This window comes from Macrotis lagotis, chromosome 3, assembly GCF_037893015.1.
Source record: "Macrotis lagotis isolate mMagLag1 chromosome 3, bilby.v1.9.chrom.fasta, whole genome shotgun sequence".
Lineage (NCBI taxonomy): Eukaryota > Metazoa > Chordata > Mammalia > Peramelemorphia > Peramelidae > Macrotis > Macrotis lagotis.
The window spans coordinates 268,602,681-268,625,167 of NC_133660.1; the positions used below are offsets into that span (position 1 = coordinate 268,602,681).

Below are 22,487 nucleotides of genomic sequence, written 5' to 3' on the forward strand. Positions count from 1 at the left end.
CATCTCCAGTTGTCCTGATTCCTATCTGGCCACTGAACCCAGATGATTCTGGAGGAGGAAATGAGGCTGGTGACTTAGCACAGGCCCTTCTCACTCAAATCTAATTCATGTGCTTGCCATGGTATCATAGGCCTGACATCAAGCTCTTCTTAGAGAAGGAAGGACAAACATCATTGTCATCCCTTAGCACTTGGTTGCTAAGAGTTGAGTGGATGAGGAAAGGCTTCAGGGAGAAGTTGTGCTCCTTTTGTTTCCTGAAGGATTTCTAGGAATCTGAGAGGAGTCAAAGACATCATTCTTTTCTTCCTTTCTTTCTTTCTTTCTTTCTTTCTTTCTTTCTTTCTTTCTTTCTTTCTTTCTTTCTTTCTTTCCTTTCTTTCTTTCTTTCTTTCTTTCTTTCTTTCTTTCTTTCTTTCTTTCTTTCTTTCTTTTTCTTTCTTTCTTTCTTTCTTTCTTTCTTTCTTCTTTCTTTCTTTCTTTCTTTCTTTTCTTCTTTCTTTCTTTCTTTTTCTTTTCTTCCTTCCTTCCTTCTTCATTCATTCTATCAGTCTCTTTCCTTTCTTTTTCTGTCTTTCTGTCAGTCTTTCTCTTCCTTTCTTTTATTTTTCTTTTGTTCTTTGTCTTTCCCTTTTTCTCTTTCTTTCTCTTTTTTCTCTGTCTGTTTTTCTTTCTCTTCAAGGTCATACACTGTGGGACCTAGCCGCTGTGTCCGTCTTTCTCTTTTCCTTTCTTCCTCTTTCTGTCTATCTTTCTAAGTCTTCCTTTCTTTTTCTTTCTTTCTGTCAGTCTTTTTTCTTCCTTCTTTTCTTTTTCTTTTTTCTTTCTTTCTCTTTTTTCTTCCTTTCTCTCCCTTTCTTTCTCACTTTTTTCTTCCTTCTCTTTTTTTCTTTCTTTTTCTGTCTCTTTTTCTGTCTGTCTTTTTCTTTCTCTTTCCTTTCTGTCTTTCTTTGTCAGTTTTTCTCTTCATTCCTTCTTTTCTCTTTCTTTCTCTTGTTTCTTTCTCTATTTTTCTTTCTCTTTCCTTCTTTTTTCTGTCTCTTTCTTTCCGTCTTTTTCTTTCTTTCTCTTTTCCTTTCTCTCCCTTTCTGTCTTTCTTTTTTCTTTTTCTCTTTTTCTCTTTCTCTCCCTTTCTTTCTGTCTTTCTCACTTTTTTCTTTCTTCTTTCTTTTTTCTTTCTCTTTTTCTTTCTTTCTTTTGTTTTTTCCACCCTCCTTTCTTTCTTTCTTCCTTTCTTTCATTTTTTTCTTTTCTTCCTCCCTCCTTTCTTCTCTCTCTCTGTGTCTCTGTCTCTCTCTGTCTCTCCCTCCCTCCCTCCCTCCCTCCCGATGTTGATTCAGTTTTACAGACAGGGACACTGAGTCCATTAGGGGGCGGTCCCCGGCCGAGGGCCCCCAGACCGTAAGGGGCGCTCTGGACCCCAGAGTCCAGGCCAGCCTCGGTCCGGGCCTCCAGCCTGGGCTCCGACTCGGCCTCTCTCGGATCCCCGGGGCCGCGCGCTTGGTCGCTAAGGCAACAGACGCCCGCTCTTTCCGCGCTTGCGCAGGCCGCTCCTTCCGGGTTTGCTGTCGCGGAGGGGGCTGCGTGCCTGGGGCGGGGGCGGAGCCCGCGCCGACACCTCCGCGCCGCCAGAGGGCGGGCGCCCGGCCCGGCCCGGGCCGCATGCGCAGTCCGCGGCGCGGCGCGCGCAGCCTGTCAGTGTCAGGGGGCGGGGCCGCCGGCCTCTTCCCCGCCGGGCCGGAACCGCAGGCCGCCCCGGCCCCGAGCCCCCTCCTCGGCCGCTGGGCCCCGCTGGGCATGAGGCGGTGACGGAGCCCGGGGCGCCGCGCGGGAGCTGAGGCGGAGGTGAGGCCGGGCCCCGGGTGGGCGAGGGTGAGAGTGCGGCCCCTCCCCCCGGGGGCGTGGAGGAGCGGGCAGAACGGGGTCCGGGGGGAGAGCAGCGGGGAGCAGAGGCGACGCCCCCGCTGCTCCGCTCCTGCCCCTTTGCCCGCCCCTCCTCACCCTCTCCCGTTCCTCTCCCACAGGCTTTCCCCGAACTCGTGTTCTTCAGTCTCAGCCTCCTTCTCCCCAAACTCCTTTTTTTTAAACAAACTTGATGTATTTAAGGCAGTGGGGTCAAGGTCACGCAGCTGGGGAATGTGTCTGAGGCTGGATTTGAACTCAGGCCCTGCTGACTCCAGGGCCGGGGCCGAGGCAGCTCTCCTGCGCCCCTCACCACCCGCAGGGATTCTCTTCTGCTACAAAGTTGCCTTCCCCCCTTATGGGGATACAAAGTAGCTCAAGCACGTCCATCCGGGTCCTGCCGTCCGCCCGGGCCTTGCCGAGCAGAGGTGGTTTATTGGACCCCGAGGGAGTTAATGATGGACCAGGCTGCGGGCCGGGCAGGAAACACCTACGGAGAGGTGATCACGGCCGAACTGGCAAAGGGCTGGGGGCGGAGAAAAGGGGACACGAGAGATGCCGGAGTATGGGGGTGTGAGCAAGCAAGGACACCCAGCAGGAGGCTAGTGGAGAGCACCGGCCCTGGCCTCAGGAGGACCCGGGTTCAAATCCGGCCTCAGACACTTCATAATTCCCTAGCTGTGTGGCCTTGGGCAAGCCACTTAACCCCATTGCCTGGCAAAAAAAAAAAAAAAAAGAATGACTCCAAGGTGGTGGCCCTTTGAGGAAACCTGGATGACAGAACAGTTTATAGGGAGGGATGGTGAATGATTTACCTTTTGATCACCTTGAACTTGAGATGCTTAGGGGTCCAAAAAGCAGCTAGTGATGTGGGGATTGTAGCTTAGAGAGAGATTATGATCCCTTGAGACTTTGGGAAAATAATTTCATTTCTCTGACTCTCAGATGAAGTAAGATTTCAGATGATTGGATTAATGATTGCTGAGGACTTCCTGAAATTTGTGGTGCTGATTTTAAATTCTGAATTTTCACCTTGGTTATACTTTCCTTGGAGTGAAAAGGTTCTTTGCTCAATCAGCTGTAGGTTGTGAGTTCAGTTTTTAAAAGCAATTTAACTGGGTGGTTGTCATAGAGTTAGTATTTTCAAGCTGAGGCTTAGACAGCTCATGCTAGATTTGTAGTCAGAACACTGAAGTATGTGGCCTTGTTATGCACTGATAGGAGTGGGGGGAACCAACCCATTGACCTTCAGAGCCTGTGTCTGCATTGGTAGCTTGAACAAATCGACCTCCTTCAGATTTCTTCTGAACAAACTATTTTCTAAACCATAGGAATAGAGATAGGGACTGAACCTTTGACTACTTTGCTATAATGAGCTCCAGATAAGGAAACTCCCTAAAACAGTTGGTACCTTCTTTTTATATGTTTAAATGTATTATTGATTCAATTTTCACCATTTTTACTTCCCTTAACTTAGACACTAAGGCTGATTACTTCCTTCCCTATTCCAAGTGTTATTATAATTAGATTTATATCTTTCATTTATAACTTGCTTTAACTTTGAACATATGAAGTTTATTTACTATCAAAGTCAATTGCTTGAAAGGATTCTTGTTTTTAAAAGGTGCTTTCATATTTGCTGCCTATTTTTAGAAGCATTGTTTTGCCATTTATTAGTGTGGAATCCCCTCCATCTTTGAAAGATTCTGGTTTTGATTTGAAAACCATTATTTGATATTGTTGGACTGAAAAGAACAGCTCTCTAATGAGCATGTTCTTATATCAAGTGCAGAAGCACTTCGGATCTTTCATACTTTTGCTTGAGACCTTATAGTAACATTGACCTCACAGCTGGGCAAAGGGTCTTGCTGGCTCTTTTATAGGGAGCTAAAAGAAAAAGAGACTGTGCTTTGAAACATTGAACTAAGAAAATATATCATGATCCAGCCTTTGGGAAATATTCAGACAGATTCTTGGAATAAGTAATTCCAAGAAGAGATAGTTTCATTTTATCAAGGCAGGAATACAAGGGTAAATGATAGACTTTTCCAGTGACTCAATGCCTGGCAACTAGTCAAATGATTCTTGGGTTTTGTTGAGGCTGGTTTGATTTGAAGTTTATGGGACATGAAGAAGTAGATGGATATTGTGAAATTCCTCTCATTTTGATCCAGGATGTCTAGGTTGGTATTAGCAGTGACAGTCATTCAGGAATAGATGGACGTATTTCCTTCTGGACTATCCCCATTGGGAAAGTAAATAGAAGGAAAAGGGGTGGTATAACATTTTGGGGATGTACTCTGGGAAGGTTGAATTAGTTTGCAAAGGTGCTTTCTGCCTCTGAGTCCATTTAGAAATAGAATTGACTTGAGCCAAAGAGTGTGAGAATCTAGGAAGTCTGCGGGGATAGGGTGGATGTGGTGGGGTATGTGTGGGGGTGTGTATGTGTATGGGCATAAGGGTATGTGCCTGGGTGTGTGTTTATGTATGTGGGTGTGTGTGGGGGGGGCAGTGGTGGGTGGTAGAGTAAAGCAGCAAGTGAAGCTGTAGCATCAGGTGAAAGTAATTTGACTCTTTGGAAGTATCTTTTCTACTGTAGTTAAGGAGATGAGCAGAGAACTATCACATCATCTCATATTTTGCTCACTTGAGGACCCAATGAAGCAGTTAGAAAAGGCAGACAGCTGATTTAATATGGCCTCTTTCATTAATAGTGAATGACAGGGACTGGCTAGGTGGCACAGTGGATAGAACACTAGCCCTCAGGAGGACCTGAGTTCAAATCCAGCCTCAGACACTTAACAATTACCTAGCTGTGTGGCTTTGGGCAAGCCACTTAACCCCATTGCCTTGCCAAAAAAAAAAAAAGGTGAATGACATTCACTCCTGTGTTCTCTATACACACACTCAGGCATTTGATTTCCTCTTTTTTAGAATGGTCTCTGCCTCTGAATGTTTGCATTATCCTCTTTGTGGTCATCATTTGACAAGCTTCTCTGTATCTCTATATTTTATCTCTATATTTTAAGGATACTTAAAAAGATAGATGTGGGCTCATGAGTTTCTGATCCCTCTTCCCCTGTTGAGTCTCTTCTGTATCCCCATGCACTTGCTTATTCATGTTCTTGTTTCTGGTCTCCAGGGGTTCGAGGGAGAGGCTGTCTGAGTCAGTATGTGTGCGTCGGTCAAGTACAACATCCGGGGTCCTGCCCTTATCCCAAGAATGAAGACTAAGCACCGTCTCTACTATATCACCCTCTTCTCAGTTGTTTTACTTGGGCTCATCGCTACTGGTGTCTTCCAGTTTTGGCCCCATTCCATTGAGTCTTCTAGTGACTGGACAGTGGAGAAACGCAGTGTCCATGATGTGCCGGTGGTCAAACTGCCAGCTGACAGTCCCATCCCAGAGCGAGGAGATCTCAGTTGCCGAATGCATACCTGCTTTGATGTCTATCGCTGTGGTTTCAACCCAAAGAACAAAATCAAGGTGTACATCTACTCATTGAAAAAATATGTTGATGACTTTGGGGTACCGGTCAGCAACATCATTTCCCGGGAGTACAATGAGCTGCTCACGGCCATTTCAGACAGTGATTTCTACACAGATGATATCAACCGGGCCTGTCTCTTTGTGCCATCTATAGATGTACTCAACCAGAAGACATTGCGCATTAAGGAGACGGCGCAGGCATTAGCCCAACTTGCCAGGTACCTGGCCTGTGTCCTAGAAATACTCTGGATCTCTTTACTCCAGGTCCAGGTCCTTTTCCACTCCTCCTTTCTGAGTAGCCCCTCTTGAAGTGTGAAGGACCAGGACCAGGGACCATGAATTAGCTTCCCAAATCAACCCTTTGCTGGGTTTGAGTTTAGACTGGTTGAGGACTGATGGCAGTCAGCCCTCTGCCTCACCCCTCACCCAAGGGGGGATGGGGAATGCAGAGAAGGAGTTGGTGACCCTTGTGTTTGGAAGAAGTAGCTGGAGGAGATGGCAATGACAAATGGACCATGTATTATTTCTGCTCTGGTAGTGAAATGTCCTTGGCTCATGGAGTGGTTGAATGAAACCAGACCTTCTCTTTTTTTGTTTTTTTATGGGGAAACTGCAAATCTTTATTATCTAGTTGCTTTTTAAAAAACCCATCACTTCCATGTGTTTCCAAGCTGTCCTGCTTGTTTCTTTTTTCCTCCTAACTTCTCCTCTTCTATGAATTTGGAAAAATGGCTCAACAACTCCCTTCTGTCTTTTCTTTGGAGAAGCAGTGGTGAAGTGCTTCCTCTATACCAAACATCAGGTGGGGAACATAGGGATCCTGTCCAGATACAGTAGGGCAGGGGCAAATTGTTTCTTGAAATTTTCATTATTTTCAGTGAGAGTTGACCTAACCCTTGTGAGAAGTACTTTGCATAGTCTATGAGAAAGCAGGGATGTAGATTCCAGGTGAAACCAGATTATCTTAAATGGGGCTTTTTTTTTTTTTTAATAACCACGTGTTCTTTGAGAGAATCCAAAAGATGTCTTCTGAGATTGTGGGATTCCCAGAAAATGCTCTGCCCATATTGAATGAAATTCCTTTATAGGCTGGGTGCTAGGGTGTCATTAGAAGTTCTTTGCCTCCTGTTAATTAACATTTGAAATTTCCTGTTCCTCTTTTTTTTTTCAACAGGTGGGATCGAGGCACAAATCAGCTGTTGTTCAATATGTTACCTGGGGAACCTCCAGATTATAATACAGCCCTGGATGTTCCCAGGGACAGGTAGGTAGCCTTTGACTTTTTTTCTAGGGTACATCACTGAGGATCCATAGAATGTGAGTGATAAGATCTCTGCTGTTCACTAGAATCTATTGACTTTTCTTCCCTTTGAAAGAAACTGCTTAAAATAATTTAATGAATTTTTAAACTAGGATCTATGGACAAATTTCAGAAAGTCTGTGAATTTAGATGGAGAAAAAAATCACTAACTTCTACCTGAAATTTAACATTAACTTCAGTTATGAATTTAAACATTATTCTGAGAAGGGGTCTATTGATTTCATGAGACTGACAAAGAGGTCCACGACACAGAAAATGTTAAGACCCCATGGTTTAGATGTTGGGTACCAGTGCAGAAACCACTGGGAGATCAAGTGGGAGCTTTGATGGAAAAATGGCTGAAGAAGAGATACCTGAGAAGAGCTTCTGAGGGTGGGACCTCTCCTAGCAGCCAGAATTTTATTTCTTCTGTAGGACACATTGGTTAGAACCTGAGGAACTGTCCAATAACTTCCCAGTCATGTTGACTCTACCCTGGTTACCGGTCTCTCTCTTTTTGAAAATATTTTATGTATTTTTTCCAACCACATAAAAAGATGCAAACAATCATTTTTTAGGTTTTTTTTTTTTTGCAAGGAAAAATGGGGTTAAGTGGCTTGCCCAAGGCCACACAGCTAGGTAATTATTAAATGTCTGAGACCAGATTTGAACCCAGGTACTCCTGACTCCAAGGCCAGTGCTTTATCCAGTACGCCACCTAGCCGCCCCATAACAATCATTTTTTAATAAGGTTTGAGTGTCACATTTTTCTTCTTCTTTCCCTTCCTTTTCCACTTCCCCTGATAGAAAGCAATCTAATAATAGCTTATTTATGAAGAACTATGTTAAACATATATCCATATTAATCGTGTTGTGAAAAGAATCAAATCAAAAAGGGGGGAAATCTTGTCTCTCTCTTTTGTAATAATTGTGATAAAGCAATAGTATTCAAATGGATCTATGTTCTTTATTACATGGTTATTCCCTTCTCAAGATGGAGATCCATTATCCATCCATGCCTGCCTACCCTGTGTAATTGTCTATTTCCTTCTTTAAGTTTATATGAAGAACTTTCTTTTGTTTGACATTTTGTTTATACCAGTGGATTCCACTGGAGTACATAGGCTGGCCAATGGGAACACCTGGGGTCTGTGGACAGAGAAACTCATAAACAGTTCCCTTTCTTTTCTATTTTGTCCTTGGTAATTTATTATGTATTTTTGGAATGCTCACCCTTATCTCTTTCTCTCTCTTTCTCTCCATAGTTTTTCTAGTGATGATGAATTTTAATTTTATAGAGACTATAGTGTTTCCTGACATGCAGTCATACAACACTGGTAGAATACTGGTAGTAAAAAGAGAGAAGTTTGGGGGGCATTAAAGGAGTTCTGCCATTTTCCAAAGACAATCCAGTCTGCTTTTTCCTCTTTTTTTTCTGGGCTCCATTCTTCTATTTTGCAGGGTCTGTCCAATGTAAATGCACTGATAGGCTAGCTCTAGAGGTTGCCTATCTTAATTGCATTTTTTCAGTCTGGATTTTAGGTACTCTTCATCCTCTTAGTTTTTTCTGTGTAGGTGGGGTTGGCTAAACTATTACTTAACATGAACATTTCCAAATATAAAGTACAGAAAATGAAGTTTGTATATGAAACTGCAAATCTAAATTATAACAGTTTGCCCTTTTAAAAAATAAATAATAAATTTAGCATGTTTTAAAGCTTTTAAAGCTCGTCTTTATCTCCTTCCAGTCTTTCTTTTCTTCTCTTCTTTAGGTTTTTAAAAATGTTTCAGTGATTTTTTTTGGCATCCTCACTTCACTTCCCATCCTCCCTGAAATTTAAAAAGATCTTCAAACCCTTCTTTATGACAAATCCACAGTCAAACAAAAAAATCCTCACATTGGCCGTGTCTGAAAACCTATCCTTTCAGGAGGTTGGTAGTGTGCTTCATTGTTATTGCCCATGAATTGTGGTTGATTGATACATTGATCAGAGTTCTTACATCTATCAGAATTCTTTTTCTTTCTAGTATTATCATTGAATAAGTTGTTCTCCTAGTTCCACTCTTTTTACTGTGCTTTAATTCATATAAGTCTTCCCAGGTTTCTCTTGAGTTAATGAACCTTTCATAATTTCCTGTGGTTCAGTAATATTCCTTTAAATTTATATACCATAACTATTCAACCATTCCCCATTTGATGAACACTGCTTTATTTCCTGTTCTTTTCTAGAAAAAAAAATGTGCTGGTATAAAATATTTGTATATGTATGGATCCATTTCCTTTGTCTTTTAATCTCTTTGGAATATAACTCTAGCATCAGTAGGTCAAGGGGTAGTCTTGTCACTTTAGTGACTTTTGGTTATGGATCCAAATCACTCTTCAGAAAAGCTGGATCATATCAGGGTCCCCTCAATAATTGGTAAGTTCACTGGCCAATTCTCCTATACCCCCATACAACAGTTAATATTTTCCTTTGTTGTCATCTTTGCCAACCTGATGGGTATGAACATCAGGGTTATTATAATTTGCATTTTTAAAATATAGCAGCTGTTTTTTTTTTTACTTTGAGAAATGCTTGTTTATTTCCTTTGACCACTTGCAGAGGTCAAACCCTTTAAGTGGTCCTGAATTTCCTCTAGGAGCATCTTCAGCGTTTTTTGAGGTTCAATGTTATTTGCATATGGGATCATTTGGAAGCCTCAGCATCCACAGGTAACTGTTCTTCAATTTGGACCCTGCTCTGAATCTCCTTCTTGATAGTGATGACCTACTTGGGGCAATCATGTCTCCTTGTTTTGAATATTTGTTGTGAGAAGATCATTGGATAAGGTTATCTCTTTTGAGATAGCTCTCAGGCATTCCAAATGATTTTGTTGTACAGATGGAAACACCATGTTGTAAGAGAGCTATTAAGGAAATGTTTTTGTAAGAGCTTTTAAGGAAATGTTACAGCTAAAAGACTAGATATACCATGGGATCTGATCGTGACTTGATTGTCTAGATTGGTTCTCTTCTTATCAGGGCTAGGAGGATTAATCCTGGGGCATACTAAGAAAACTCAGAGAAGGTCTTTCTTGGCTTCTGTGTTTTCTCTACTAAGATTTTGTATAAGAAAGAATAGAGAAAAAAAATTAACAGGTATTAGAAACCCTGGACAAGTGAAGAGGTAGCAAGGCTGCCTCTGGTTACTGGCTATGAGTTCAGTTTGGCACACCTGGACCTCCATCATAGAGAAAGAAAAAGGGAAGGAGAAGGAGAAAGAGGAAGAAGAGAAGAAAGAAGGAGGAGGAGAAGGGGGAGAATAAGTAGAAGAAAAAGGAAGAGAAAGAAAAGGAGAAAGAGAAGGATGAGAAAAAAATTAGTAGAAGTTGTAGTTGTGTCAGCAACAATACCACCAACAATAACCACCATTTATATGCCAAAAGTTTGCAAAGCACTTTGCAAATATCTCATTTGATCCTTACAACAACCCTGGGAGGGAGGTATTATGTAATGTTAGATTTGAACTCTTGACTTCAGACTCTATTCACTGGATCACCTCAGTGCTTCAGGAATCTTAAGGTCAATACATGTCTTTATCCTACTCTGAGTGGAGTGGAGAGGGAGAAGACTTGGGTTGGGAAATAAATTGCTGGAGGCCTCATAACTAGTAAATAGTCAGTCAGAATCCTTGGACCCTGACCTCAAGCCCTTCCTTTCCTGTGTTTCATTCCTTCCAAAAGTAACTCCCACAGATAACCTGTGCAGAAAGTGAGGGCTGGTGTCTAAGGGCTCATCCAATTAAAGAGACTTTGAAAAACCTGGGAATAGGAAGAGGGTGATTCCCTGTGACCACTGCATCATCAGTATTTCTTTCTGGCTAGGACTGAAATAAATTTCAATCATCCTTGGAAGGGTCAGATGCATTGATGTGGTCTCCAGGCAGCTGTTTTTATTAGTCTTGCACTGTTATGGATTGATTGTGTTGTTTGGGCCTCCTTTGGCCATGATCATATAAGTAAAGACCTTCTTGGGCTTTTTTTCCTATTTTTCCTTTTTCTCTTTCTTTTTTAATGAATGACTTCTTTTAATGTCACAGTCATTCTTCATATCATTCCCTTCCTCCCTCCCCCAATCAGTTGAGTCTTACTTTGTAGCAAAAACTTTAAAAGAAGAAAAGCAATAGTTCAGCCAAGTCAGCCAGCGTTTCGATTGAATCTGCTCTTTCATAGCCATGGTTCTCCATCTCTATAGCATTACTGCCTGTTCTTGTAAAGGAAGTTATTCCCTTAGTTGTTTAAAGGAACTGTAATATCACCAGTGTGAATTCTTCCTTTGTTGTTACCTTCAGCCTTAGTAGATGGCTTCATATAAGTTGTGGTTGCTGAAAAGAAATGTCTTATGTGGTAGCCAGCCCTTGGCTGAAGGTCTTTGCTGAACCAGGCCCACTTGGCCATTGGACAATGGGTGTGCAGCCACACTGGATCCATACCTAAGACACCCCCCCCCCCAACCCTGGCCTTACTTGTAGGAACTGCCAAAGTGTGACTTCCAAGATTGTATTTGTGCCCTTGGAAGCAAGAGGCTTTTGTAGCATGATAGCTGAGGAGGGATCACAACTTGAAAAACATCCCTCCTTCTAGCCTACTTGGCCCCGCTTGAGGAATGAAATTTCTGTTCAAGCTTCACCTTAATTTGCATCTAGCCATGTGGTATACTGCAAGCACTTGGGTCCTGTAGTCTCATTACCTGAAGATGATGTAAAGGGAGAGTATGAGCCCACCTGCCCTGAGGACTTATCATTTATCAATTGTCTTATTTTAAAAAAAAAAGATGTCAGGGATTTATTCAAAAAAGTAACTTTTAGGGGTCTACATGGATTTAGTCAGTCGTTTCATTTATATGTTGATTATTAAGGCTCCAAATGATGATTCAGGAACCAGTCAAGACCCTCAAGAGTTCAGTAAATTTCTCAAATATGTTTATTATCCTGGATTTACCAAGTTAGTGAAATTTTAGAAAGATTTTCAGAATCCAGGGTTTATTAAAATGGAAGGTAGCTAGGTGACACATTGGAGTCCAGAAGACCTGAGTTTGAATGTTGCCTCAGATACTGTCTAGCTGTGTGACCCTAGACAAGTCACTTAATCCAGTTTGTCTCTTTATGCCTTGATTTCTTCATCTGAAAAATGGGGATAATAAGTGCCTCCTTCACAGGGTTGTTGTGAGGTTCAGATCTGTTAGCACATATTAAAACACTTCAAATTTTAAGGCTGCTAGCTTGTTATTCATTCGTTTAAGTTGTGTCCAACTTCATGGCCCTATTTGAGTTTTATTAGTAAAGATACTGGAGTGAGTTGCCATTTCCTCCTCCTCCTTATTTTATAGGGTTAAGTGACTTGCTCAGGGTCACCCAGCTGGAAAGTATCTGAGACTAGATTTGAACACACCAAGATGAATCTTCTTGTTATATCTGAATTAATTGGAACCCATTGCATTCTAGTGAGGTTTTTATTTTTCTTCACCAATTTTCATTCCATTCTATATCTGAATTAATACTTGAAAGTATTCAAAATAGCACCAGAGCACTTCTTAGCCTCTCAATTATTATCTTTTCCTTAGGACCACCCCAGTACTTTGCTTGTAAGCATATGAATATTTGAATGAAGAAATGTATATTGATTCCTAGATATTTGTTAACTAAAGACCTTGAGCTGGAAATGACCTTGGAAGGCATCTAGTCTGGCTCCCCTATTTTATAACTGAGGAAGATCAGGGCCACAGCTGCAGTGAATTGCTCCAGGTCTTGTGACTGACCGGAGACCAGACTTTATTTGGCTTCAGCCTAGATCTTTCTTCCACCCTCTCAAGGGGGTGGTTCTCAGAGTTAAGAAATGTTATCTTTGAATTTAGAAATTGAGCACTGCCCTTTGTGAGGGTACCAAACACTCTGCAAAGCAGTGGGGACTGCTTTGAGCCCTATTGCTGCCTGTACCAGGCTTGCTCAAAGGAGGCTCCTGACCCCAAAGTGGGTGTGGGGAAAACCTCTGTTCTGTAGAGGGCAGTCAAACCACACATAGCACATCCGCAGATCTGTGTCCCTCCCTCCCAGGGCTTGTGGGCTTCTGAATGGGCTACTTTATTGTGGATTTGGTTGTGTGGAATGTGAAGCTGGAACTGGAAAAGAAAAGGGCTGTTAGAAATGCAATGGCTTTACCTCCTGCTCCACTCTTTGTTTTTTGCAAAAGCTTCAGCTCTGTTTGGCACATTATTGTTGGTATCGTGTATGGATGTGAATGGGAGATCAATTTCATTTTTATCAGGCACATATGTTAAATAGAATTTCATACTACAGCAAGGGGATATCAGGGAAACAGAGCTTATTTTGGCTTCCTGTTAATTCCTGAATGGTAAGGTTCCTAAAATTGAAATAATATTTCTTACACACACACACACACACACACACATATTCATTGACTTCCAAATTGTGAGTGATGAATCATTTCATTTCAATTCATATGGAAAGTTTTATCTTGCAACCCAAATAGGCTTCAGTATTCTTTTTAAATTTTCTTATTGCTCCCTATTTAAAATTGGCATTATCTGGGAGAAATAAAAAAGAACCATTTCTTTTAACAGTGCATGATATCTCAGATTTCTCCTGTGCTAATGGTCTATGAATTAGACTGCAGTGAGAACTTCTACCCAGGAAATTTCAAGGTCAGAATTGAAGGAGAAGAAGCCCATCCCCTTGGTGGCTCTGTTGTGTGTTGGCTTAAGCAGACCCACTGTTCTTACTGGATTTTGCTTTCACTTCTACTACAGTTGTTTTGTGTTTTGATGGGGTTTTTAGTGAGACAGTTTACAGTGTCTAATCTGAACATGTCCCTGTATGGTAAATATGTCTCTTGTTTTTAAAGATCCTGATGCCTTGAACTTAAAAATTTTCAGGCTGGATTATATCATATAATTCGGGAGGTAGCTGAGTGTACGTTACAGCATAACTCTAGTTGTCATTGTAAACACCCACAAAAGAGAGGAGGTGATCTGTAAGGGTCGAGTCAAGAGGTACCTCGGCATCGAAGAATTTCTGTCGTCTGAGAAATGAACAGGGCCTGGAAAGAAGAGTAGAAGGGACTCGGTGGCAGAAAGGGAATCTTGGCCCTGGTGAAGGGCTTCAGAGTTGTGAGAATCCTGTTCAGTCTGGCAATAATCCACCGTGTTCCTTGAGCCTGAGAAGTAAAGTACTCAGAAGAAGTAAACTCCACGATCACACCAAATTCGGTTTATTTCATATACAACAATTTTGAAAATGATGCAAATTGTACTGTTCACATCCAGTTACTTTTCAAAAGTAAAAAAGTAAATAAAAAAAGCTTAGGAATGATGAAAGAGTTTGAGATAAATGAGAAATGGGATCGAGGGAATGTCAGTGCTATAATTCATGAAATAGGAACATCCTGCTCCACACTAACACACCTAAAAAAATTTACTTAAAGGTAGCCTCACAACTCTTGGTAGGATATTTCCTTTCTCATGGCAGTAACTTATTCCCATTGCATTTTGAACTTTTCTTAGCTGTCCTCTTTTGCTGCATACAAACATTTCTTACGTTTAAATTTTCAACTTAGTCCATTGACCTTTTTTCCCCTCTGGAATTAGCTCTGATTTTGTAGTATGTTAATTGGTAAAAAGAATGTGTTTTTCAGAAAGTCTGACCAAGTTTTCTATAGACTATGTATCAGAGAGGAGAATGAGTGGATAAAGTGTTAGATGGAGATTGGAAGACTTGAATTCCTATCCAGCCTCAGACACTAATTCATTTTGTGACCCTGGGTTAGTTGTAACCTCAGTTTCTATATCTTCAAAATGAGGATTATAACAGCACTTCCCTCCCAGGTAAAGATCCAATGAAACAGTATTTGAGTTGTTTTTTTTTTAATTTTTTTATTATATAAATATTTTATTTGTTTTCAAATTACATTCAGTGGTAGTTTCTACCAATCATTTTTTTGGCAAGGTTTTGAGTTTTACAATTTTTTTCTCTCCCTCTCTTTTCTCCCCCTTCCTCCCAACAGAAGGCAATCTGATGTAGGTTTTACATTTTCATCCATGTTAAGCATAGATCAGAATTGAACTTGTTGTGAGAGAAGAATCAGATCCAAAAAGGAGAAAGAAAACGTTAGAGATAGCAAAATTACATAGACCATAAGACAACTTTTAAAACTTGAAGGTAATAGTCTTTGGTCTTTGTTTAAACTCTACAGGTCCTTCTCTGGATACAGATGGTATTCTCCTTCACAGATCCCTAAAATTGTCCCTGATGGAGTGAGCAAGTCCATTAAGGTTGATCATCACCCCCATGTTGCTGATAGGGTGTACAGTGTTCTGGTTCTGCTCATCTCACTCAGCATCAGTTCATGCAAATCCCTCCAGGCTTCCCTGAATTCCCATCCCTCCTGGTTTCTAATAGAACAATAATGTTCCATCACATACATATACCACAGTTTGTTCAGCCATTCCCCAATTGAAAGACATTTACTTAATTTCCCATTCTTTGCCACTACAAACAGAGCTGCCACGAACATTTTTGTACAGGTGATGTTTTTACCCTTTTTCATAATCTCTTTAGGGTATAGACCGAGTAGTGGTATTGCTGGATCAAAGGGTATGCACATTTTTGTTGCCCTTTGGACATAATTCCATACTGCTCTCCAGAAAGGTTGGATGAGTCCACAGCTCCACCAACAATGTATTAGTGTCCCAGATTTCTCACATCCCTTCCAACAATGTTTATTGTCCTTTCTGGTTATATTGGCCAGTCTGAGAGGTGTGAGGTGGTACCTCAGAGTTGCTTGAATTTTCATTTCTCTAATAAGTAGTGTTTTAGAGCAATTTTTCCTATGACTGGATCACTTTGATTTCATCTGTAAATTGCCTTTCCATATCCTTTGACCATTTGTCAGTTGGGGAATGGCTTGTTTATAATGCTTAAAGCATTATATATATGCTAGCAGTTGTTTAATTTAAAGCAAGAAATAGCTATTGAATTTTTCCCATGGGAGGGAACTTAGTCCTGGCCATAATGTCAGAGCTGGTAGGGAGGCACTTTAGAACACAGAATGCATGGGCCAGAAGGTCCATTTTAGAAGTCCTTTTGTCTGGTCCCTTCATTTTAAAAACATGAAAACTAGGCAAGAAGACATATTATAGTTAGTAGCAGAGATGGGAATGAACTCAGGTTTCTTTGCACCATGTTCCTATTTAGGCTGCATTTTCCTTAGTATCACTTTGCATATAACTTGTGATTTGAATATATTAAAACATGAAATTGGGTTGAGATTTTAAAACCTTAACACATTAGGATCTACCATAAACTTGCACCCCATTGATAAATGTGACATGATAGATGATTGATAATGAGGCTAGTAGCATATGATAGAGTACAAAATGAAGTGAAATCTCAAAGTCCTCTCAAAGTAGCATCCTCTAGAAATACATCCTGCAGGTTTCTCAGGGTCGTTGGGGCCATCAACATTCCCAGCTTGTCAGGGCTGCTATTGGCATGTGCTCATTAGAGCCATGGCCACTTCCCTGTGACGCAGACGCAGGAAGAGCCTGCATGCCATCATGTTCTTGGAGCCTGCCCAAAGCCTCTGGGGCTGGAGTTGGGGCTCTGGTCTAATCAGGATCCAATCAGCCCACCTGGCAGCACTAGGACAGGCCTGAGGTTGTGCAGAGGGGGCCGCAGCTGGAGAGGGTTTACTCCTCGGGTGACGTCACTCACCTGTTGTTGGTTTCACCAAGGCTTAGGCAGACAGATTGGGGTTTTGAGGGGTGGTTAGGAAGTGTTTGAACTTAAACTGGTCCTGTTAGCTAGGATGTAGGCTGTCATCAGGGTGAGGAGGAGCTGGGGAGCAATCAGGGCTGTAGAATGTGTGGTTTCTCAGCTGCAGCCCCTTGGCACACACCGAGCAGGCCAGGGAAATGGTAAAACTTTTGCTCCTGTCAGCTCTTTTGTGGGGTGTTTGTCCCCTAGGGAAAGAGGAACTGTAAAAACTGATCTGACCCACACCTGCTTTTTCCCAGGCTGATGAGGTGTCATCGTCCTACTCACCGGATCCAATTAAAGCAACTTGGCCGCTGGTTCCTAATGAGGGAAAATGGAGGTTTAGGGCTGGAAAATTGCAAAGGCAAGCACTCTGGCCTCAGCCCATTCCTGAGCTTTGTGCACACTTTCTGGAAATTGGATCAACAGGACAGAAGGGTTGGCATGAGGGAGGGGGTGACAGCTGACAGATGATGCTACACCTCAGAAGTCCTGGAAAAATGGTGGAATTGTGGGGATGGGGGGAGGGCAGGCAGAGCTAGTCCCTTAGGAGCTGATGTTTTCTGAGCAGCTTCTAACCCCAGCCAGAATGTGTCTATCTGAACCTTCCTGGAGGCCCTCAGAGTTCCATTGCTTGCTGGTTCATTTATTTATTTATCTGGAAACACCCCTGCTTTTTAGTCTCTCAGAATATTACCTTGGACATATCCCTCCCTTCCAGCTCTCAGAATTTATGTTCTTGGTCCCTTGCAGCTTTATTATTATTATTTTTAAAAATTTTATCATTCTGCAATGTGCTAACTACTCTAAAGCAATCTACTCACAGGGTTTGACCTGGGTTGTCCGAGACTTTGCCAATTGGATCAAGCTGAGTCAAGTCACCAAGTCTTTATTAAGGACCGTATGTCCTAGGCACTGCCCTAACTGCTGAGGATGCAAAGTAAAACAAAACCAGTCCCTGGCCTCATAGCATGCAAACAACTATGTTCAGACAAGATGTGTCCAGGATAAATTGGAGATCATCTCAGAGGGAAAGCCCTGGCATGAGAAGTGGACTGGGAAAAAGTGGAATTGCTGAAAGTGGAATTTTTGCTGGGAATTAAAGGAGATGGATGAGAAGGGAGAGAATTCCATACTTAGAGGATAGCCAGTGCAAACACTGGAGTTGGGAGTTGGAGCATCAGGAAGGCCAATGTCCCTGGGTAGGAGAGAAGCTGGAGCTGAGTAACCAGTTTTCCCATAGTTCTTCCATAACTAGAAGGTTCTGCCATGCTAGAGGGGAATACAAATACAAAGATTGCTACAGCCCCTTGCACCCAAAGAGCTTAACATTCTATTGGTGGGAGAGGGGGAACAGCACAAATACAGGAGTGACACTTCAGAAATAGTTATCTTAGAATGGAGACAACTAGCAGAGAAACTGCTGCAACTTTCTCTCCCCTCAGTCTTTCCTACCTGCATAATTTCTGATTTTAGTTGTATTCATTTCCTTTGTTTTATATAACTAAAATTGGCCTTTTTTGTCTTCTATGATCCTTTCCTTTGGTCATAAATTCTTCCTTGTTTCTCTAACTTTTTTTTGTCTTGGTCTATGGTATCAAATGTTGATCTATACCCACTTTCTGCTGTGATGTGTTCTATTTTTCCCAGCAGTTTTTATTGGAAAGTGAATCCTTAGTACAGTAGCTGGAATCTTTGGTTTTATCAAATGCTAGGCTATTGTGCTCAATTTCCTTTTTTTAAAATGTTTATTTTTCCAACTACATGAAATGATAGTTTTCAACAATCTTTTTTTTTAAATTTTTCTCCTCTCCTCCCCCTAACAGAAAGCAATGTCATATAGGCTGTACATCTATTTAACCCTGTAAACATAGAACCATATTGTTCATATTGTGAAAGATGAATCACATTCAAAGGGAAGAAAAAAATTAGGAAAAAAATGACAATTCATAAGACGACTGTTTTAAAAAATTGAAGATAGTAAACTTTGATTTGCCTTTAAATTCTACTGTTCCTTCTCTGGATATGGATGATTATTGTGCTCATAACCAGTATCCAAACATTTTGATAAGTATTACTTTGTAATATTTAGTTTGATATCTGGTACTTCTAAGCCTTCTCTTTTCTTTGGAAGGTTGGAGAGAGAGAGTAAGAAATGATATCAAAGAGATGTCATGATGAACACCCAGGGAAAAGTGTAGTAGTGTCCATGGGGAACCAAGAGTATCTGTTTTCCCTTCTAGGATCTCACAAAATCTCCATTGGACCCTACTATGATTCCTAAAACTGTTGTTCTTTGGCCTTCCTTTTCACAGCCCAGCTTCTTAAAAAGTTCTCTATTCTTTTGACTTCCACCTCTACCCCTCTTCTTCCCTTTCCCTCTTTTCCTTTCTGCTTTCCCTCTGGGTGGCTGAATGGGCCTTGAGCAGACACCTGTCATTACCCAAATCACACAAGAATCATAATGATTGGGGAGGGGATTTCTGAGGGGGAGTATATGATGTTAGGAAGCTCTTCCCTGAGATTAAGTTTTTTTTTTACAGTAGAAGTGGTTAAAGAAGACTTCAATTGGGATCCTAGGAGAAGAAAGAGTAGAGGATGGGAAACACTGATTGTCCCAGAAAGAATCTCTTTTGGTTTAGTATGTTTGAGTTGGAGAAAGAATTAGAACCCTTCTTTAAAAAATTTTTTCTGAATTTTTTTTTTTTAATTTTCAGGGCTCTTCTGGCTGGTGGGGGCTTTTCCACATGGACCTATCGCCAAGGCTATGATGTCAGCATTCCTGTCTATAGCTCCCTGTCAGCTGAGGTGGACCTACCAGAGAGGGGACCAGGGTAAGGTGTTCTCCACACAACCTGTTCTTTCTCTATACGATGAAAGGTCTATGAGGCATGACATAGGCATTGCACTTAGCTACAGTCCTGAGGGCTTTTTTCCCTCCTCTCCCTTTCCCCTACTCTCCCATGCTCTTATTTCAACACTAAGAAGTTTTCGTGATCTGGAAACAGTTTTACTTCTACTTATAGGTTGGTTATTAGGGCCTGGGGGTTGGTAATGAAGGGAGCAGACCTCATCATGACTTGGTGTGGGGTCTAATGGAATTAAGGGATGTAATGGAAAGCATACTGGATGTGGAGTCAGAAGGCCTGGGGTTGAGGCCAAGTTCAACCACTTAGCCACTGACATGGCCAGCTGTCTCATCTCTTGGTTCATGGGTTTCTTCATCTGTAAAATAGGAGAGTGGGAGAAGATCACTTCCTGCCCTGAGCCCTATGATGCTTTCTTGTTGTTTCCTCTCTTAGGGTCTCAGTTTCCCTATGTGTAAAATAAAGGGGTTGGCCTAGGAGAGACAGCATGGTGAGTGGTCTTCCTTTGGAAACTTTTGTCAACTTGAACAAATTGCTTAACCCCTCTCTGAGCTCTGAGGTCATGTATGTAACATGGCTGGGAAACATGCCAGCCATATGGTGATGTTATTCTCTAAGACACTTTAAGGCATTAAATTCTAGAGTCCTATTTATCCCTCCACTCTTCTGGGTAGATGGAAGGAAGGACTAGGTTGTAGCTGAGTGGGAAGGGCCTTGTGTGGTGGTTGACTGATAGCTGTTGAAAGGGAAGAACCCAGTCTCCCTTTACTGTCCAAACTCACACTTCTGTCTTGAACAGTTCTTCTTCTGTTTCTCAACAGAGGTAAGGACCATCTCACCACCCATTTGGAGGCATAGCAAGAGAAGTGTTTTAGATTTGTTGGACTTTGTGAGAATTCTTGGGGATGTTTCCCACATTTCTTGAGTTTTGCATAGGGGTGGTCAGACTAGTGTCTTTTATTTTATTTTCAATCTTCCCACCTCTTTTCCTTTTACTGGTTTTTCCCTAATGGGAACCTGTGGGATATCACTCCTATAAGTGTTTTGCAACCTATCTTGACTTCCTATAGGATGTTTGTTTTATTTCCTTTAAAAGAAACTAAATTAGGAGTTTACAGCTTTCAAAAGGGAGAGACTTGGAAAGTGATGTGGTGTTTTTTTAAAATTTAGAATTTGGACTATTGGGAGATTCTTGGAAGCCACATCAGTGAGTTTCCTTTTTTTTTTTTAAAGGACATATAAAACAAATCTCCCCGCAAAATGTGTTTGTTAAAAATTTGTGCACCTCTACCTGTGGGAAAAGGGGAAGGTAACCACAGTAGTGCTAAAGATGCTTTTGCTCCACAGGGCCGAATTTGGAAAGGTGGTTGGAGAAGACAGGAAGTTTAGCTAAGACAGGGTCTTTGCCCATGTGGGACTTGCCTTATGGTGGGTATAGGGAAAAAGCACAAGCACAATATGAGGTTCCATAGGTTCACCGAGGCCAATTTTCTCATTTTACAGATAAAGAAACTGAGACCCTATAATTTTTACTTTAATCTGAGCTTATGCAGATGATAAGCAGCAGATCTGAATTGCTGGCCACATTTTCTGACTCCAAGGGGAAATGATCTCTATTGGCTATGTCCTTATTAACATGAATTCTCTTGCATTGTATTTTTATTTGTCTTAAGCATTTCCCAGTTAAATTTGAATCTGTTGGGGCAGCCTCTGGGAGTTTTTCAGGCTGCTGGTGTTTGAGGCCCCTGGACTCCACCAAATGACAGCTATATAAAAAAAGACTGAATGGAAGGGAGGAGAAAAGGTAGCATTTCTATAGGGATTTAAAGTGTAATAAGGCAGAGAATGTTTCCTTTCTTACTTTGTGTCTCTACTGTTTAACCTAATGGTGACTGCTCAAGAAATACTTGTTGAATGTGAGTGAATGAGGTAAGAATTCAGTAAATGAGGAAGTCTGGGACCTTCTAGACAGAAGGAACCATGGGATTCAATGTAAGACGACTGAGAGGGGAGTCTGTTCAGGAGACAGTCCAGTTGGGGGTTGACTTAGACAGGAGCAAAATCTGCTAACATTGGAAAGGGAGAGTGGCATCATATTCTGGAAAGTCTTGAATGCCAGATAAATAGGTCATTGGGATAGTTTGATGCTTTCCTTTGTTCACATGTGACTGTTTAAATCCAAAGGGATGAGGCAAAGGGAGGTGGTGGGACTGGGGGAGGTGGTGGAACTGGGGGAGGTGGTGGAACTGGGGGGTGGGGAAAAGAAATTGACGAGATGTGTGTGAATTAAATGACTTCCTGAATCTTCACTTGGCTTCCGTGCAGTGAAGTTCAGCCAAACCCTCTCCCCAGCCCTTGCTTATGATTTAGTGGAGGAATGAAATCAGTTTTTGGCCCTGGTCCTAATTGGATCACTCCCAGAAATATCATTTTTCTTTATTTGAAGCACTACATAATATTCTAATGATGTTGAAAATAAAACTTAAATACAAAGATGAGGGATTCATTGATGGGGTAGGAGAAAAATCCCTGGATTTGGAGCCTGAGTCCTAGCTCCAATGTTAATTTAGTCCTGGGACCTGGCAAATCGCTGTCCTTTTCAGCCCTCACTTGCTTAATTCATCAATGGCTATAGTATTCTTGGTATTCTCATCTTCATGGGGTTGTTGGAAGAAGAGCATTTTATCAGCCTCCAAGTGATACCTACTTGTGTGTTAATGATTGACCTTCTATCCAATGTCACCTCCCCAAGATAGGGTAAAGTAGGTAGTACAAGGGTGATTATCCCCATTTTATAGGAAGGTATGGGTGACTTGCTTTGGGTAACAGATTAACTCTAGCTCCTTCTTTCAGTTAGATTTAGGTGCCAAGAGTGAGCTTTCTAATTGACCTCTCTTTAAGTTAGCCTCCTAAGAACATATTTCACTAATTTAACCATATGATATCATGCAGTGTTAGAATACATAGTGTTCTAGGCCAAGTATGGCCCTCTTGTACTGGCCTATATCAGAAAGAAGTTGAAGCATTATCCATTTCATTCTTTCATAAGAATGGGCAGAGCTTTCATGGAATTGACCCAGTTTGTTGGTGACATTTTGCTTTAGTTATTTGCTTGAGTCCAG

The 22,487-nt window shown here is 41.5% G+C and overlaps 1 protein-coding gene across 1 annotated transcript in view; it reads left to right on the forward strand.

Annotated features, from left to right (window-relative positions):
• Window positions 1–1,710: 1,710 nt before the first annotated feature.
• EXT2 (exostosin glycosyltransferase 2) overlaps window positions 1,711–22,487 on the forward strand; it is a 159,439-nt gene continuing 138,662 nt past the window's right edge. The window contains exons 1-4 of the mRNA XM_074230510.1: window positions 1,711–1,842; window positions 5,042–5,607; window positions 6,564–6,653; window positions 19,216–19,332. Of these exons, the coding sequence (XP_074086611.1) occupies window positions 5,072–5,607; window positions 6,564–6,653; window positions 19,216–19,332 (743 nt within the window). The 5' untranslated portion in view covers window positions 1,711–1,842; window positions 5,042–5,071. The remainder of the gene's footprint in view (window positions 1,843–5,041; window positions 5,608–6,563; window positions 6,654–19,215; window positions 19,333–22,487) is intronic.